Here is a 20674-nt window from a genome sequence, read left to right as displayed (position 1 = left end):
CAGAAATTACTTGAGTTAATAGAAATAAAAGGATTAATAAATAAATACTTTTATATTGCAAATGTTTTTTTGTATTTTTTTTTGCTGACCCGTGATGATATGGTTACATAATTTTTAGTTAACATGCACATTTCAAAATTAATACTGGAAAAGAAATGTTGTTATATGGAGACAATTATGAGAAATTAATGTATTAAATTCTTATATTATTCTTAGGTTGTTTAAAGAAAGGTAGTGGAATAGTCACTATAATCAATTAAATGTACTAAAGAAATGCTAAAAGGCATTTAACATTAGAAAAACCCTAAAGGGAAATCCAGATGTATCTGCATGGAATCATTTGCTTCCCTCCATATGAAGTACATCAGTTTTTATACACACAATTCTTTCTTTATTCTTTATACACACAATTCTTCTGTTATTTTAAATCAATATTTGGAATAACAGAAGCCCCTGCTTCAGTACACATTTTTCAGACTGACCCTTTTACGAAATATGACAGCACAGTAGAATAAATGTATGATGCTTTGTGGTCAAACTGTAAACCGAATCAAAACAAACAAGAAATATCATTACTTCCTGTGGACAACATTAGTGAAAATATTAATTAACTATATAATTACATATAATATATTCAATATAAGATTTTATCACAAAAGGAATATATCAAAACAAAAGATTAAGCACAATTCATTGCATTTTCCAATTTTCATATGTGTTTATTATTTATCATTATCTTCTATTAAAGATTTTCATTCCTCATGTGTTCACAACAAACTGATGTTTTTGAAGTTCTGCAAGAATCTTACCCAGTGTGAATGTTCTTCTCAATCATGTGTGACTATGTAAGATATGTGCTCTTTTGCTAAAAGAGTTTAAAAGCAAGTATTTTGTGATAGTTTATTCTCATTTTTGATGTATCAGATTGGAAGATACTTATTCTGTAAAGAAAGCATGAATTGTTTAAATAGTGAAACCAAGTATATCGGTACTTGTATATCATGTTTTACTTGTATATTTGTAAGTAGCAAAAATATTTGACAGCCATTAGTTTATTTCATGATAATGACAATTACTTAACATAGAATATTGTAGATAAATGATTTTCATTTCAAGATCGTTACCAGAGAAAAGTACAAACAGAGGTGTCAGCTCAGTAGTAAAGATGAACTTTGAGCACAATTAGTTCATCAGCACTTAAACCAACAACAGGATGAACTTGTTTTTTTTCCTGTATTCTAACCTAATATAACATTATGTACTAATGAACATAAGTTTAACCCTCCCTACCACCACCACCACCACCACCACCACCACCATTTGTCCGCCTATTGTATCACGTCATTTACCCCGTAAATGGACTTTCCAAACGCGTAACTGGTTTTCTGTATATTTTTGTTTTCCGAAACGTTCCGGAATGGCCTTCCCCATGCCTCTGCCTTGAAGTTAACATCATGTCATGAGAGGGGTATCAGGGGTATCATTTTATTAGTTACACAAAAATAGCTACACAAATCATCAACAAATTTTAGATTATTAAGATGCATGTGGTAGTGTTTTGAGCTATAATGCCCACAGTTTAAGAAGATACAGAACATTCTTTCAAACACATGTTTATGAAAATCAGCTACCTCCCAACCTTTAACCTGGAGACAATTACAACCCATATTTGCATGTTTCATGTCAATTAGTAGTCAATTATATAATTTTATGGCATGAAATGAAAATGTGAAGGCCAATGTATATTTCAAAGATGTGGAATGTTTTAATGTGTTCTTAAAAATTCGTGTGTAAATGGAAGACTTCCTGTAAATTCTTTAGAATTCTTTAAAGTACACGCTTACATGCTGCACCTGCCTATACAAAATATTAAAGCAACACACACACACACACACACACACACACACACACACACACACACACACACACACACACACACACACACACAGACGGATATGTTAAGGGGAACTCTAATTTGCTTGTAAATGTCACTGTGAAACTAATAAAGGGCATGGGGATGACCGAACCATCAGTATCAAACAAATCATTCGTCCAGTACTTATTCCACCACATTTGTTTGCAGAACAAGGTAAGTCCTCAGTCAGCAGCTCTGTTCTTTATGGCATTTGTGTGTTTAGTTTATCCAGAGCTTTCCTTTTGCATGTCAAGATGTATTACTTTGAGATTATTTGAACCAGACTTGCAGAAACTGTTTGGCTAATTGTAAAAGGCACATTAGTAACGACTACAAAATAAAAATACATACATTCGAAAACAACTTTTTAAAGTATGCTTATAGTTTTTTCCCCTAAATTTGTCTTGACTCAAAACCCGGATGTAAATGGATAAATGCAAAGTAAAGTTGCTGGGGAAGATGGCTCAAACCTGAAACAGAGGGGAAGAGGGCCAAGGGTTAGTTTGCCTCAAGGTGAAGTTGGGACTGAAGTACTCATGAAAAAAAAAAATCACCCTAAATACATTAATTAAAATTCAGAGATGGAAAGAGTCTGAAATGTGCAATCATAATTTTAATCATTATCATTTTAATGTGCACATGGATGATGTAAGATAATATGTACTTTAGAAACTGCATCTTTAAATCAGAAAACAATGGAAAAAACTTCTAAAATTCAGATTATTTTCTATGATTATATTGTATCTTAAATTAAACATCATTACTTTGACACAGCATATGATAGCTTCAGTTTGACTGTATTGTAGTTTTCTCAATTACAGTCACAAACCAGGTCACAGTGGAGAATTTTTTATCTTTACTCCTTACCATTACTGGAGAACTCACTCTATGGTTTTCCTTCCTGTTGAAAGGAGCCTATTTTCCTTCACTGCGTAGACACTAAACCACAGCGAGACAGAAACTGAGTGGGAAAGAGAGAGTGGGACACAAAGACACAGAGAAAGGTAACATAGATATACCTTTGTGACAAGCTATTGCAGTCATAGTATTTTCATCACCATGTCTGGGGAACCTAAATTATGGGTTACACGATTTGTTTTGCTTAGCATTGGCAGATCATGTATGTGACAGGGGTAAAAGGTAAGTTACAAATTCTGAAAAAGTACAAAAGGTCACCCGAGACTGCTTACCACAAAAAGCAGTTTTTCTGTAATAATGAAAAAGTGGCAGCAAAAATATTTTAATATCTTTTAAAATAATTAGGTGTTACATTAAGATATGTTCTGGTTTTTGTTGCTTGTCTTTTTAGTTAAAAATAAGCTATATAAAATGAGCATTTAAGAATATGTTGTGTTGTATTATTGCATTTAAGGAAGCAAGGCAGATGAACAATCTAATTCTGTAGTTTGCACTTGCACTGTATGTAACCCTTGTAAAATCTAGCATTGTGGAATATAAATATGTATAAATTCACCACTGAAAATGTTCTAACAAATAGAATTTAAAAGCATTATGGAACTCAGGTGCAGTTGTTTTTATTTTTCTCATAGAGGATCACATCCAATGATCAGTTTTGATTTTTCATTGAAATGTACATTTGAAAATCTTTAAAATCATATTAAATCATGGATTTAACTATGTTTGAAACTGAAAATAAGTGGCCTTTGATCTATGGTCTGAGAGAGAAGCCAAAACGTCCTAAAACTCTAGCAGACATAGTGTACTCAGAGAGTGCATTTAAAGTCACACCATAGATTAACACTGCAGACTAATATTAAATGTAATTTGGTCACTTACATGTATGTTTATATAATATTAGGAACAGGGTTATCCAATGTGGAACCTAAGATTAAAATTAAATGCATAACATAATGTACAGATTAACAGATTGATAAAAGACTGTCAGAAAGTGGAGACACCAATCTAAAATACATACATTTATCAGAGAGGAACCCATGTAGGCACTGGTGATATGAAATATAAAATGCAGTGGTATATTCCATATGACTGAGTGAAATCACTATGGTGAAACTGAATCGGCATCTTCTGTGTCTGCACTAGAAGAGAAGAGGAAATAATCAGGGGTTTGGAAAGATAGAGTTGGTGAAATGAGAGTTGAGTGGAAGCCCTGAGTCAGACTAAATCTCCATCATGATATAAAAAGCCACGCACAGCTGTCAAATGTGAGAGAGAAGGTCATCAGACGACATTTTCTGTCTCATATCTGTAATATTACTATTTACAAATCTATTCAGAGAAATAATGAAATGTCATACTAATTACTTTTCCACCCATTTTCCCTGCTTTGTAGTTACAATATCAAAGAAAGACCAATGGCAATATAAGTATAAATCAGTCATTTGGACATACGCCTGTTCATAGTGAAACATTAAGGTGCTATAGCACTAACATGAGCGGTAGGCGTTCACAGGAAGTGCTGATAGGATGCATTAATCAAAGCAAATGCATTAAAAAAAACCCTCTTTATTTTATTTGATACAGCACTCACATGAGTATTTGATACATATTTCAATAAATGTAACTAAAAACAGACTGAGGAAGGGTTATAGACTGAGGAACATGGATCACATCTCACCTCAGTGAACGACTGACAAAATGCAAGTTCTAATATGGAAAAGTAGCAAATTGACTCATCTTAACGGTGTGCAGTTAAAATATGAACAATAGTATATAATAGAAAGTATATAATAGCATTTAATATAACTATATATAAAAAATATGTAATAAAAATGCTATTAAATGTTAGATTTTAAATTAATGTATGCAGTTATGTTAAAACCAGTCATTTGACAATACTACTGAAAGAGTAAGAAATCTTACAGAATTCTTTAAAGAAATTCAGAAAGCACAACACTGGACCTGATTGTGTGGGGTTCTATGAGTTTAATAAGGTTTTATGGAGGAGAAGCCTAATAGGTATAATAAGGTTGTATTTAATCATCTTGTATAAGATCCTTTACAATCCTTTTTTAATTGATTTATATGTTATAATTTACAAATAATCCCTTATGAAAAAAACTGCACGCACACACACACACACACACACACACACACACACACACACAGTGTGTGTGTGTGTGTGTGTGTGTGTGGTTTTATATAGAGAGAGTTACTGGAAAATATACTGGGAGATATATATATATATATATATATATATATATATATATATATATATATATATATATATATATATATATATATATATATATATATATATATAAACTCTTCTTAAGCCTAACATTTTAAATCTTTAAATTTCTTATTTGTGCTCTTTAATCATTGTTTTGTCATTGTTCAATCAAGGCTCAGCCATACTTCATGTGCTTATTGTTATTATTATATTCCCCTCAGAGTCCATTTTCTTAAAAATAATTACACACAGAAAATCTCAGAGGGTAAAATGTTTTTTGTACTACTACCATTTGTTCTTTTCTCAATGATGATCAATTATATAAAACAAAATAAATATACATGTATTTTGTTCTAAAATGCCATTTTATACCATATAGCACAATATTGATAAAAACTAAATTTTAAAAAAAGTGATTTATGATTTATATAACTGTTAACTACATTATTTTTACTTACACATGTAATTATTTAATAATTTTACACGGTAGCCTAGTATAATCTTTAATCACAATATCATTACAACTGTGTATTTGAAATCCCCCATGTAAGGAGTTAAATAAGAAGGCAAACACATTTATTTTGAACTTATAAGCAACATCAGCTCTTCTGTGAACAATTCTTACAGCATGTTAAAAAAAACTTCAATGCACTCATTCACCCCTTAGACACCCCACAAAACAAAAACCTCTGAAGCTTCTTGATTCTGACTTTTAAAAAACCCCCAAAGTAAAAAAAATAGTGACATTTATCATTGTTGATGTGGTTAAATGTTTTTAAATGTCACCTGTCACCTGTTAGAAAAAGAAAAGACAAACTGTGCATGATTTACATGCCTAAACGTGTATAATAAACCGCAGCAGGAACAATCCGAAGGTGCTTTCACATTCTTTCTTTTTTCTTCTTCTTCTTTTACTTCTTTTCCTCTGCTTAGTTGGTTCAAGGGTATTAGTAATTATTAGTAGCAATGTTTCATGTTTTTGGTTAATGCTGTTACGATGTATTATTTCATAATGCAAAACAGTTATTTTAACATATTCAAAATGATGCCCTGAAAAACAAAGATGGAGGGTTTATGATTTTTCATACATCCTGAATCAGAAAAGTATTTGTGTTGGCAAACTACCAAAATCAAATGCCAAAGGCTATGCAATAAAAGAGAAAGTTGTTGTAAGCAAACAGGGCCTCTGCTGTTTCCCTCGACCACAGGGGCTCTGTGCAGCGGATGTGTGTTTGTGTGAATTCCATTTGCAAGGTTTGCTGTGGTCCACAGGTTGTTTCCCTCATCATCGGTTCAGTGCACACCTGTGCAATACCACAAGAGCACAGAAAACACGGATATGCACATGTTTTCTCAGTTATGTCTGGAGACAGTTTAGCATGAGCAACTGAGAGAACACAAGCAGGGCTACTGAAAGTGTCTTTGGTTAAGGCTCAGGGTGAACTGAAGTGGAGCAGGGGCGGCTCCAGAATTTTATGGGGCGGCGGGGGGGGGGGGGGGGGGGGTACAGAAGTCAAGCTAACGCCACATATGAAGTGGAGACTACATTCAAGGGGTTGTTAGTTGGGGCTGGAAACAGACCCTTGATATTTTTCCCAAACACCAGGGAAACACTTAGCAACAGAGGTTTATATTGACTTAGCCTGTCATACTGATACAATACCAATATGGCAATTAAAAACTTTAAAGCAAGTGATTCAGTTACAGATTTAATTTTAAACCTTTTAATTTATAATATTATAACAATTAAAAAAATATTTAAATGTACATGTATGATTCTTCATTTTAAACTGGATGGAATGGAATGGTTCAGAATGGAAATGACAATAGTGTTTTTAATGTAGCACATTAAATGATGCAATGGGTGAAGGAAGGGTTACGTTTATATTACAACAGATGTTTGGGGGTGCCTGGACCCCCATTTCAAACCAACTGTTCCATCATTAATAGCTGGTGTATGTGGTATCCATGAACTCCAGCTATGCTTCATAATGGTGCTGGAGCAAGCAGAGGGCAGGCTGGCTGCAGCAGAACAGCAGCAGGAGCAGCAGAGCAGCATGCTCATCATCAAGAGGATGAGCCTTCTGAGATCTCCAGATCACACCTAAAGTCCAGAGCAAGCAGTTCACCTTTGACCTCTGCTCAGTGCGTTATGAGTAAGGTAATGACACTAAAGCTGGGGACATGAGATGATCTAGTGATAAACCAGAATTTACTAAAGCAGAAGCAATACTGCGCAAAAGAAACTATAAATTATAATGATATAAATATAATAACCTAATAACAAAACCAATTGTTGTTTGTGTCCAGAGTTCCAGTGAAAAATCCAACAATGAATGTCTGCAGTTCAAATTACAGAGACCATCAGTTCTACGCAAGGGCAGCCAAGCTCTGCCACAAAGTAGTGTCTTCTAAAACACACACTTTTATTTTTTATTTACACCTCAGCGAAACAAAATCTTACCATTGCATATAATTGCTATTCACTTCACTGTCACTTTAATTAAATAGAACATCTAAAAACAAGCTTTCATTATTCCTTCTAACTGTATTCCACAGTTTTTTCCAACCAGGTTGCTCTGGATGACTGCCAGACAGAGATTGTATGTAAGGCTGAATTTGAAAATAGCCTGCCAGATAACCCAACTTATGGCACCAGCCATCCCAGCAGCAGAGACAAAGGTTCTGGTCCAAGCCTTAAGCAAAGCACACCAGATCGCCCTACTGAGTGAGTCTAAAATACAAACAAAAGAGGTCCAGTCAATAATTCCAAACGATGTACACATTTAGGCTCACTATATCCCAGACTACCTCCTTGCTTCAGTCCAGCCAGTTCATGTGTCTGCTATATTGCATAAAAAGGGAGGTCTAGCTGTTGCTGAGGATTTGACTGTCCAAAGGTGTTTTTTCTCATGCAATTATATTGACAATTTCACTCAGTTACTCTGAGCTTGAAATAATTCTGCTCTCTTTTTAAAAAGAATGCCCATTTGGCTTTTAGTTCAGGTGCTCCAACTGATCCCAGAATCACAATCTATATTTATATTGATAACCCTGACATATAAAAATGGTTCCTTGTTCTCCAGACTAGTAAGAAATATAACTTCAGTATCTGCTGACTTCAAGAACGTCTGCAGTTTTTGGCAGGATTAAAGTTCACTGACTGTTCACTGACAGCTCTGGTACAACGTGACATAAACAAGATTTCTCACAATCCTTTCCTGTTTGTCTCTCTCTTGGATAACTTCTTTCTTTCTCTGTAACATTTTTATTGCTTCTCATTGCTTTTTCATTGTTCCTTTTTTCCATTGCTTCTTTATCTTTATCCTTGTCTCTTAAGACCTTCACAGGTATCCCTAGAGGGCTTGTTATCTGCCAAAGGAGTGTGCAGATGGCCAGACTGTAAAGAAGTGTTTACAGAGTTCACACACTTTCTGAAGTGAGTTACAGAATTAAACAAAAGATTTAGGCTGCAACTAATGCAAATATTTCTTAATCTAATTTCAGTTAACATTTTCAGTGTTTGTTGTCATAGTTTATTAGTTTGTCCAGTGTATTATGCCCACTTATAAAATCAATGTAATTTGATCGGTGGACCCCATAGCAATATGACATTAATCTAGATGCTGTTTTTTGTTTTTAAAATAGAGTATGGGTTGTAATGAAATAAATAATAATTATTCTGTCTATATATGGTTAATAGACATCTTTATTCTGAGCATCCTCTTGGGGACCAAACTATTGACCAATGGAAAATACAGAAAAATGTCGTACAACACATGGAGAATCAGGTATGACAACAAAGAAGACAACAGAGACAAAAAGAAGTATTCACAGAACTACATTATATTTAAAGTGTTATCAACAACACTGATAATATTCTTTGCATTAACTCTTTGCAGTTGACTGTGGAGAAACAAAGACTGCAGGCCATGTATCTTTATCTATTTGATATAAGATCTTGTGCTGAAGTACGTATGACACAATTAATGATGCTGTGGCCCTTTGCGTTGCATATGGCACAGGCAGGGTTTGTGCATAACCTGCCCTCTATGCTATTTCATCCCAGAGCAGCCCTAACCTGAAGCAGTCCAGTGGTCCATCAGGAAACCTGCAGGCCAGTCAGGGTGTGGCCAGTTTCCATGGTAACAACAGGGTCCAGGCTGAAATGCTACTTCCAGGATACTGGCAGATTCCTACCTCACAGTTCATACCAGGTTAAACTGCACATGCTGCTAAGTAGTTTACACTATGGTCCACAACCTTACAGTAATTAAAAAAATATAGCTGGACAGATTAACATGATTATGTCCAATATTTATTGAACTTCTTAGTAGAGTCTCTGATTTTATTCCCTGTTAAGTAACATGATGTTATTCAACAGGGATTGTCCCCAGCATTGAGTACTACAAATACACAAACATAAGGCCACCATTCACTTATGCAGCTATGATTCGATGGGTGGGTAAACACTGTGCTTTCGTTTGGTCTAATTTTGTATTTTATTCATCACAAAGACAATCCCATTGATTATTTGATCCTAATTACACATGTACTGTGCATCTCCCTGTCTTGTGTAGGCGATTCTAGAATCCCCTGACAAGCAACTAACACTGAATGACATCTATCACTGGTTCACACGGATGTTCTCCTACTTCCGTCACAACACAGCCACATGGAAAGTAAGCCATACACACACACACACACACACACACACACACACACACACACACACACACACACACACACACATACACACACACACACACACACACACAGAGATATTACACTTTTGTAATTACTAATTTGTTTCAACACAGTCATAGCTAAATTATGCTTTATAACAAGATGGATCTAGCTCATTCATACATGTTTTCTAGATTGATTTTGAAGATCCTTGTTCTCACAAGATTCTTATTTTGTGTTAAGTTTGTCATTTGTTGTACTCCCAACTATGTAGAACGCAGTGCGACACAACCTCAGCCTCCATAAGTGCTTTGTGCGCGTGGATGGAGGGAAGGGCTCTGTTTGGACAGTGGATGAGGCAGAATTTTTGAGAAGGAAGGGGCAGAAGATCCACAGGTACACTCTCACAGCTGAATCCCCTAAAACTATTGAATACTTCCACAGCTTTTAAAATACCTGGCCTTTGTAGATCTGTTTGTATGGCAAAGGAGAGGAGGATAGGCTAACCGATACATTATCAAATCAAATGACTTGCATTCACTCTATTATACTTCATACTTTTCATTCATTATTATATAACAGCATTGCTTTTGTGATCTTATTTTCTCTAGGGACCAAGATATGGGTTGGATGGCACACTATTCCATGTTTTATTCTTGAAATGTCATTCTCCAGTGATGAGTCACACCTTGAGACATTCCGAATAACCACCACCAAAACCTCAGCCTTGTTCATCATCTCTTTTCATTAGTGCATTTTCAGGTTCATCAGTTTCCCTTCCCTTTAATTTGATAGCTCAAGGAAGCATAGCTCTAAAACGAGAGCTTTTGGCTCCAGAAAAATGTTCTGCACCTGGAGAAGCATAAAATACTAAGGTTGAAAAGACTTGTATTCCATTGTACTAAAAAAGGTTTTGATAAAAATAGTTGTTTTTCAAAATAAAAAATATAACACGATTTACTTTCTTCGCGTTATTTTTAACGCAAACATAATTTATTAAAAATTTTATTCTAAAACAAGCAACACGATGTAAGGTACACCAAAGCGCAAAATAAACGCGACTTTGATGTACTACATACGTAACGTAGTAGGTGTGCTTTGCAATTGGTTGAAAGATTTTTGCGCCGCGTGGTTCAGCCAATCAGAGTATTGTTTTTCTGGTTCGTATGAAAAACAACGTAGCTTCAGACAAATGGCGAACGGAAGGACAAATTATAAACAAATCCGCAGAATTAGAAAATACGAAGTATTGCCCTACATTTAAGTAAGAGAGTTTTGTTCTTGTTGTGGGCAGAATCTGCAGTATTGAGACTGCTAGGAAGCAAACACTGGAGCTACATTTCGAGAGTTAGCATACAACTGAGCTAGGCCTCTTAAATTTACGCAGACTGGCTCTGTGTTTGGGATCTAGCTAGCCAGCCAAGGAATAAATGCTATGCAAAGGGGTTAGCTAGCTAGCTAGCCAGCTAACAGCCTCGCTAATCATTAAGATCACATCAGGGCAAATTATATCAGTACGCAATAGTTGTAACAGTCTGCGAACAATAACATGAATACGAATTCGGACAGCAGTAAGCCGTCCGAACTGAAGAAGAGAAGCGCAAGCCCACGGCAGGAGTCTGACTCCCCACTGTCAAAGCAGTCAAAAGTGGATGATGAAAAAGATAGAGAGATTGATTCCTCCCAACGCGCTGACAAAGACGTTGCTCAAGACAAATATGAAGATAGCCCCCCAGACAATAACAGTGTTGTTGAAGGCGATAAACAGAGATATGGTGGTGGTACGAACGGAACACAAAGCACAAGTGATGCCGACGGTGGTTCTGATTCACGGGTGAGCGCGAAAGAGGGGAAGTTAGATGCACTGACACACACAGACGAAGTTGGAGATGCGGCTGAGAGCGAAAACGGCTGCCAACCCTCAACTTCGCACAAGGAGCAGTCAGATTCTGCAGCTATTGCCGCAGCGGAAGCACTCGCGAGTCTGACTGGCGTAGGGGATGTGGACGACGACAGTAAGGAAATGCCTTGTTCGTCCAAGCAAGCATTCGGCAGAAAATTGGCAGATAAATTTAACCGTCCCAGTTGTTCCAAGGAGAGCACCAAGCCTGAGAGGGGTCAGCACGCAGAGGCTGCCGCGGCGGATAGCTCTTCATCCCTGCTAAACTGCGCGGAACGGGAGGACGAAGAGCAGGTACATTACATGGATGAGGAGGACGACTCACTACCAGGGTCCTCATCAACTGCCAGCTCCTCTATTGCATCTGATAATGACGATAACGAGGACGGCGAGTGTGCCATAGTGTCGGTGAAGATGGCCCCAGAGGTCCGCCAGTCCGTTGCGCTCCTCGCGCAGGTGCAGATGCGGCTGGACGCACTGGAGAAGAAAGGCGCTCGGCTGCATCAGCGCCTGGAGATGAAGATGGGCCGTCAGCGACGCCCTCACCTGGACCAACGTGGCGCCATCACTCAAACCATTCCGGGCTTTTGGGTTACAGCAGTATCCTTAATTAAGATACAGAAACCTTTCTGTCCTTTGTTCTGAGACCACAGCTGTGTTCTCATAATCTGCCAAATGGTCCAATGCCAAAGGTTTGTCACTTTTTTATTGCATATTTATATTGTTTCCTGGTTGCTGTGTGGATAACATGCACGTCCTTTACTTAACTGAGAATTTTAGCTTCTCAACCATCCACACTTGTCAGCTCACATTGACGAAAATGATGAAGACGCTCTCAGCTACATGACCAATTTGGAGGTGAAGTACTCAGTTCTGTGTATCGGACAGACTAGTTCCTCTTACATGTTGAAATCAAAGTTAGTTTCTTACATTTTGCAGATCATGTCTGTTTACTTTGTGCCCTTTGCATTACTGTGCTTAACACAGATTGAGACTTTTAAAAACAACAAACTTGGATACCGAATTTGCTTCCATTTCCGACGGAATCCATTCTTTCAGAATAAAGTTATAGTTAAAGAGCTACATCTTGGAATGGGAGGTAAGATAACCAGCAACTACACCTCGGTTCTTGTCTGTATTGTTACTAGTAAGAACTACTATCTTTCCTGTAATAGCTGTTGTTATTGAATTACTTTGTTCATTTCTTCCCAGGGTCCCCTGTTTCTTTTTCAAATCCAATTCTTTGGCACCGTGGGCAGAATTTGACAGGAAATGGAGAATCAAGGCGAACCTCACGAGGAGTTTATCAGAGCTTCTTCCACTGGTTCAGTGACCACAGCAGCCCTGGAGGAGATGACATCGCTCAGGTACAGTATAGTGTAGCTGATATGCCACAAAAACCAGTGTCTTGTTTTTCTCAAGTTCATCGTATGTACTGTACAACAGCTACAATTATTTTATAGTACTGGTATAGCAACTTTGGCAAGAAAACACACACTATATGACTATTAGGTACCATTGTCCTCATGCATATAATAAGTTCATCAGTCAGACAGCGTAGCAGGCATAGAGTATGCCCAGGCAAGGTAATCTAAGTCTGTATAAGTCTGCATGGTGTGAGGTAACATAGCAGTGTAGTAACTGCATTTTTTCCGATATAGATTCTGAAAGATGACCTGTATAGGAACCCTCTCAGGTACTATCTGACCCCACTATGGGAGCCACGGGAAAATGGCAGGTAATTAAACACTCTATGCATCTGCATGCTATTTTTCTGCAGGGTGCTTCAGAGTAGCTCAAAGGATCTCACCTTATTTAACTTTTATTTCATTTTCATAAGGCTGACATGTAAGTGATTATGGTACTGTGAAGGTAATGGTTAAAACGTCATTGAACTGACCGACTGACTGACTGTATTTACCAGCACACCCAAACCACCGGACAACAGTAACGGAGATGAGTGTGTGATAATCTCAGATTCAGATGATGACCAGGAAGTGGTTAGTCAAGACCAATGTCAGGAACCAGAAGAAGAAGTCGACGATGGTGGGGAAGATAACGGTCAAGTTGCAGGTGAGGAACTGAAACTAGGTACAGTAACTGCCAGGAATTTGTCATATAAATTACAGACAAAAATTGCAGATAATGGAATGTATTCAAAATGATATGTTTCAGATTCTTTGAAAGTATTATGTTTTGGATGCTTATATTTCAGATGATTTTGGAAGCATTTGTTTTTCTGTCTGGATAAAGCCTAATGTGACATTACTGTACATTTCTTTCAGGCTCTGATGACAGTGAACAAGAAGCAGGGGAGTATTCCCTCGAGGAGAGGGAGGAAGAGGAAGTAGATGTAGAGGAAGTGGATGAGTCACGTGACTCAAGTGGCTGTGAGGTCAGAGGGCAAGGCCTGGAAGAGGAAGAAGATATTGATATCAATGAGGATGTGGAGGAAGAAGCTGAAGATGAAAACTAAAAAAAAAACAAAAACTTAAAAATAAAAAAAAATTAAAAGAAAAAAACTTTAAACCTGTTTGATTTTATGCAGATAAAGCTTATTTAGATATATTCTTCAAGTAAATGAAGAGCTCATTAGGTTGTTATGGCAGACAACAAGAAGTAGCTGTATTGTGGCTGGTATCTCAGGATGTACTGTTCGTATATCCCAATACTTAAGGATAAAGTTTATCTCGGTTTTTAGAGCGGGGTTTGGTCTGGCAGTCATTACTAAAATTTTCTTTGCATTATCTAACTTTGTGTGTTTTTCAGCTGGTTTAAGATAAGACCTCTGGTTGGACAGCTAATACTGGACAATGTTACAGTATTAACCTTGTTGTGCTTAATATGGAGATGAAAGGTGAAGTTAAACTTATTCAAGTTAAAGTATTTTTGGGGAAAGTTCCATATGAGATGTGTCACATATACATGTGTAATACTTACATGCTTTTGATGCACACGCTTCATGTCGTTACTTTTCCCACTTTTACACTCATGCTAGTCAAAAAAAAAAAGTTGAAATGTCTCAAAGTTTAAAATCCAACTTGCGTGATTTATTTTCAGCTAGACAGAGAACTACAGTAACTGAATGAATGTGCCCTGTAGAAAGCTCCTAGCGACCCAGGGCATTGTTAGGTGGCATGACATGGCATGTTACAAAGTGTTTACGGCACTACAGTAGACCCACCAGCCTATCCGAGGTTTTTCTACACTGAATCAGATTCCCTCTATGCATAGTGATTTATATGGATAAAACCACAAAATCCCTTTTAACCAAATTTGCTATTTGCAAGTTTATTCACCACAGGCTTTTTGAAAATTTTGTGGTAAATATGTGTGAGGGGTGTGTGCTAAACAAATGTAAACATTTCAGATGCACTTAGTTCTGAACCAAACCTGGATCACTCAGGGATGTTTATTACAGTGGCTTTGTTCCATAAATGTGTCATTTTTTATGGGTATAATAATCACACATGGTACTTTGTTCATTTTAATCTTACTTGTTTATAGTTTATGTAGTTACATAGGTAGATTCAAGAACATAATTGTAGATGTATCTTGTTTCCTTTTAATTTGGTCAGCATAAGCAGCTAAGAACCTGATGCTTCTCCTGCCAGCATACAAGTTCTAATTCTGTGCACGGTGGGGAACAATTACTAGTGTCAGTTTAAAATATTTGACAATAGATGTCAGCACATTGTCAACACATGCATGAACATGCTATGAGCAGTCACAAGCTACAATGAATCATATCCATTGTTTTACCATGTAAATAAAAAACTCATTAGGGCAGGTGGCATGATGTAGCTTTATCAACAGACTTTGTGTCATTTTTTGTGCTACTGGGTGTATATTCATAAAACATCAATCATGCATTTATATGTCTGAATTATTGCATACACAAATTATATAGTGAATCTGCAAGTTTTTTTTCCTGATTTTTCTGGCATCCATCTCTTTTTAATTTTTTTTAATTTATTTTTGTAATTAATCAACTTGCAATTAGATTTATCATCTTGCTTCAGCCACATGACCTTATGGTTATGAAATAACTGTTTGACTTCAATGGACAAATCTTAAAATCTGAAGTACCATGAAAGAAAGCTATTTTTGTGTGGTAAATTTTATAGTTTATCAGTAAATTTGAAATAAATGGTATGTTTTGTGTCACTCCTTTTGTTGTTGTTCTTTTTTTTAAATAAAATCATGCTTTTAAATCTGAATGCCCCAAAATGTTCTCTTGATTGTCAGCTCAGTGACTTGCTTATGAAATGTCTGAAAACACCCAAATAGTCTTTCTCATTATTTTTATTGTGGTTAGTGGAGCTGAAACTAATTTAAATGTAAATTTTAAATTAGCAGATTTTCCAATTTACATGCTCATATGACTTTGTCTCCATAAGGGGGCAGTTTAGTCAAAATGATACAAGGATCACTGGAAGCAGTGGCTGTGGATGTGAAAGTCCGGAATGTTTCAATGCTATTTCTGCTCTGGAGAAGACCTCTACATACAGTGTGTTTTGTTAGACTGTATGATCTGCTTGTTTACCCAGTACATAATTTCTTCAGTATGAAGGCTATGCTCCAGTACTAGGCTATTTTTTTCCATCTAGAATGCCACTTTAATTTGAGGATGTTTTTGAAGCACCCTTATTCTATGCCAGCCTCTGGGCTTGTACAGTGGTAGATGTGGGTATGTGACATAATACATGAAAAGCTTGTTAAAAAAATTTTCAAGACACTAAGTCTTATTTGTACTTCATTCAGGAGTTTTATGACACATAAATGACTTCTTTCAGCTAGTGAGAGCATATGCATTGTATGAGTATGGTATGTAGTTTGACCTTTTGAATATACAGTGTCCACACTAAAAACATTTCGGTTTATGTGAACATGATAATTTTCAGAATGGTTTTACATCTACTTAGAACTGTGTAACTGTAATCATTTTTGCTTTTACCCATTGCAACCAAATAAATAAGTTAATTTTGTCAGTTTCTGCAATATATATATTTTTTCTTCATTTCTCTCCTTTCTGTCTTACATTTTCCCTCAGTATACCGCTAACATCCATATTAGCAGCAACCAGGTGCTCTGACACATGTGACGTCATTGTGTAATGACGGTGAGGTACATGTAACACTTCGGTTTAGCCTCGAGCCAGGCATTTTTGGGCAGGCCTCGGCAGAGAAAAGTTGATGTTGCAATGGTGCACTTAAACATGCTTGATTCCTTGCCTAATGTAGCACTATAAATATTTTGACAGCAAAGACCTGCCCAGATTTTAAATATGGCACAGGTGTACAAAGTGGGATCTTTCTATTATTATGGGATATGGATGATAAGCACACTTTATAAAGATGCACCATGCATGTATCCTGCTGTGAGTCACGAGCAAATGTCTGATCTTTGTAAAACAGTTGATTTGTCGTGTCACCCATCAACAGGGCACAAGATTTATTAGAGCCTTGTGAAAAGAGATTCAGGTTTCTTTATTTTATTTAATTCATTTTTTTGCATGTTCATTTTTGGGGTATTGAGATGTCTGAGATCCAGTGACAGGGGCTAAGTCTGGATTCCAGTTAACTTGCTTATGAACATTTGGATTTTGCCTGGGTTATGTTCTCTGTATGCATTTAGTCTATAGATTATAACAGCCAGAAGTTAAGATCATTTACATAATATTAATCATATTTAATATGCCATTAGGCTGTAGGTCATAAAACATTGAGGTTGCCTAGTTCATTGACAAGAACAACTGCAATAGCACAGCATGAAATAATATAGTCTTCATTTGAAAGTTTCTGTAGTTTTTTATAATTTGACACTGGATGGATTGTCATATGCTGTATTGCTCAAGTTTGGTAAAGTGGGGTGAAAGAGAAACTACAGGAGTAGGAGGTAAAGGAAATGAGAAATAAATATGATGAAAAGAGAGAGTGATTAATGGTGAAACTTATTAGCTGGGGCCCCCTGTGTCTGACCGGTCTGCTGTTACAGTAATCCCATAAAGAAAAAGCAGCAACTTCATGGCTTCCTCTTTGTCTTCTGCACTCCCCCTAGTCATATTTTTGTACCCTTCACTGACTAGACATGAAGCAGAGGAACTTCAAAGAGTGGAGAACACACACAAGATTACACATCTGCACCTGCTTAACCAAGCATGCCTTCTGTTGTTGAATAGCAGCAAACTGTGTGTTAGGGTAAACAATGTATGATTTTGCACGTGTGTTGGTGCATGGAGGTGTGCCTGCATGTGTGTAGTGTAGTGTGTGTGTGTGTGTGTGTGTGTGTGTGTGTGTGTGTGTGTGTGTGTGTGTGTGTGTGTGTGTGCACGCATCCTTGCATGTGATCAGCACACACCACACGCACCTTCCCCCCAGCTCCAGGCCTCCTCAAGTGACAGACCAACACACAGCTGAAGCTGAAACAGGCTGTTTAATGCACATTAAACAGTGCAAAGTGGAACAAACACATACAAACACACACACACACACACACACACACACCTCAGTGGGCCTTTTGTCAGTCCAATATGGCCTGGCAGAGCATCCATCTTTAATGAGGCAGGGCATTCCCAGCCTGCCCCATTCTGGACCTCTGCAGACAGAAGCTGAAGCGCTGACAGATTTATCCCCAAAGACAGATGCACAGGAGGCTCCCACACTTTCACGTTCCCACAACCCCTCACTCTCTCTCTATGTTTGCCTGTTTTCTGTAGGTTAGCACAGGATGCATTCTCTGGCACAAGAAATAACGATACTTGACCACTTATTGCGAGTGGTCGCTGATGGAGACTGGAGGACTATGTTTTTTTTTCTGGTTCTGATATCTGACTTTGATGTTGCTGTTTTAAAGTGTTCCAACACACACAGCACAAGCATACATATGTATGAAGGTGTGCATACACACAACATACTTCGGTGCCCTATATACAGCTGTTAAATGGACACCTACCTATTGTTCACTTGACAAGAATGCGTTTTCAGTATTCTTCTTCCTTTGGTTCTGTTTTAAGCTGTTTTAAGCTCCAATGCCTGTTATTTCCTCAAACATGTGAAAGGTAAAGAAAAACATGTGCTGACTGTATTTCTCTTTTTACTGTTTTGATCCCTTGAGGAAGACACTGCACCTGTTTAAAAGCACTTCAACAAATAAGCCATTGCACGTTTTGTACCTATATTTTGTAATTTGCTGACATAGTCAACAGTCTGTAACACACCTAATAAAAGAATAATCCATCAACAGAACAGGATTGGGTCATAAAAGTAATATATGCACAAATCCCTTCACACAAGTCAAGCTTGATCTCACTAGTTCTCAAGAGTACAGTTGTGCAGTCGTCTCCTGTTTAAGTGGGAGGACAAAGCATATATGTTATTAATGTCACAGCAAAATGTTTTTCTCTTTATATTTACAGTTCGGTTAATTAAACCTTCACACCTCACTGAGCATTTGCTATGCTCAGATAATCTTTGATGTGTAATCTTTCCTATATGTTTTATGCATGTGATATCCCATGCTACGTTTATCTATCTATCTATCTATCTATCTATCTATCTATCTATCTATCTATCTATCTATCTATCTATCTATCTATCTATCTATCTATCTATCTATCTATCTATCTATCTATCTATCTATCTATCTATCTATCTATCTATCTATCTATTCATCATTAGACTCATCAGAGAACCAAACCATGCAATTTTCACTGTCGGTATCCTTCGCACAGGCAGAAGCTGGGGTATCGCTTAGTGTTGCTTTTGACATAGCTGAACACAGTGGTGAATGACATGGCTCTGAGTGGTGAAGCTTTGTGCTATTGTGAGTGAATATCGCCCGGAAACCCCAACATAAAGCTCACATTAGTCACTTCCTCACAGAGGAAAATAAAGGATGCCTCCCACAAGGAGAGAGAAAGACAAGAAACCACCTCCACATCCGCACGTTACAAATAAAGAGAAAGCAGACAGCTAGCTAACAGGCACATCTCAAAGCATGTAGTACAAATACGTCTCCCCTATTTAAAACCCTTATTGACAGACCCCGTTATAGACAAAACGAGGAAAATAAATAGATCACTAAAAAATAACATGTTGCACGAAAAACTAGAAGCACACTAACAAAATGCATTATTTGTAGCAATACAACACAACACAAAAGACGATGAGGTCTAAAGCTGTTCTATAACAGTGGTTTCTCCATAAACACTTCCACCATTGGTGACCCGTTCTTGTGAAGACGCACAAAGAAAGCATTACACAGCAGGGAAGTTAATACATTGGCAAATGTGCAGTGACATCCCAATAGACCACTGGAGTTCTCAGAGTGAATAGACACCAAAGGCTCTTTGAGACTAGGCCTACATTATTGCGCTTAAACGATTTTCCGTGCGGGAGAATGTCTTTTCAGCAAACCCTTCCCCCCGGGGGCTTTTTGTCTCCGTTGTCGTTAGCCGCACAAACGCAAAGTAAAGAATCTGGGGAATTTTTAAACACTTTCTTGTGCCCTTTTCTGTTTATTTTAAGCAGTGAGCGTCCCAATCAGAACATTTGACTGCTGTCAGTCAAACTAAAGTCTGCTGCAAGACAAACAGAAGCTATAAATCATGGGACATGTAATGGAAATTTTATAACATGTAATAGAACAATACAACAGTATGATATGATGTTAGCTTTAATTATTTATATGAAACAGACAAACATTGGCCACTTTTGTGGATTATTTGGTCAAAATACGTAGAACAGCGTCTGATGTAGGAAAGTCGTTATATGTGATCATAGATGAAAATATCAGAGATGTGCCCTATAAAACAAGTGTAGCTACACTACATAAAGAAAGTAATGCAGTTGTAAAAAAGACAGGGGGTCACTGTGAAACTGTCCATACGTGTATGGTGAAATGTATTTCACGTGAGCCTGAAATAATGGCACATGGCCTATATTTAAAACAGGCTGTGTATTAAATAACTGTTAATGTGACGTTCAAATTTGAATTTTCTCTGAATTCTTTTTTTTCCCCC

At 37.1% G+C, this 20674-nt stretch overlaps 2 protein-coding genes across 3 annotated transcripts; both read left to right on the top strand.

Moving 5' to 3' along the window:
* Nucleotides 1–1501: 1501 nt before the first annotated feature.
* foxp3a (forkhead box P3a) lies at nucleotides 1502–10708 on the top strand. 2 transcript variants are annotated; one of them, XM_027016050.3, is made up of 13 exons: nucleotides 1502–2089; nucleotides 2827–2919; nucleotides 7046–7227; nucleotides 7377–7467; nucleotides 7626–7794; nucleotides 8407–8505; nucleotides 8770–8857; nucleotides 8969–9037; nucleotides 9136–9283; nucleotides 9451–9527; nucleotides 9647–9748; nucleotides 10027–10148; nucleotides 10364–10708. In XM_027016050.3, the coding sequence occupies exons 3-13, from the start codon at nucleotides 7048–7050 to the stop codon at nucleotides 10410–10412; spliced, it is 1194 nt and encodes a 397-aa protein (XP_026871851.1). In that variant the 5' UTR covers nucleotides 1502–2089; nucleotides 2827–2919; nucleotides 7046–7047; the 3' UTR covers nucleotides 10413–10708. The 2 variants fall into 2 exon arrangements, with proteins under 2 accessions (XP_026871851.1, XP_081563930.1); XM_081707804.1 differs by lacking the exons at nucleotides 1502–2089; nucleotides 2827–2919 and adding an exon at nucleotides 2943–3055.
* A 128-nt stretch (nucleotides 10709–10836) lies between these two features.
* tspy (testis specific protein Y-linked) lies at nucleotides 10837–15872 on the top strand. Its single transcript, XM_027016059.3, has 7 exons — nucleotides 10837–12252; nucleotides 12433–12510; nucleotides 12640–12751; nucleotides 12865–13019; nucleotides 13314–13390; nucleotides 13577–13725; nucleotides 13938–15872. The coding sequence occupies exons 1-7, from the start codon at nucleotides 11302–11304 to the stop codon at nucleotides 14126–14128; spliced, it is 1713 nt and encodes a 570-aa protein (XP_026871860.2). The 5' UTR covers nucleotides 10837–11301; the 3' UTR covers nucleotides 14129–15872.
* Nucleotides 15873–20674: the final 4802 nt, after the last annotated feature.

This window comes from Electrophorus electricus, chromosome 25, assembly GCF_041902795.1.
Source record: "Electrophorus electricus isolate QZ-2024a chromosome 25, ASM4190279v1, whole genome shotgun sequence".
NCBI lineage: Eukaryota > Metazoa > Chordata > Actinopteri > Gymnotiformes > Gymnotidae > Electrophorus > Electrophorus electricus.
The sequence above is the reverse complement of the archived record's forward strand: the minus strand, read 5'-3'. Positions and strand labels throughout refer to the sequence as shown.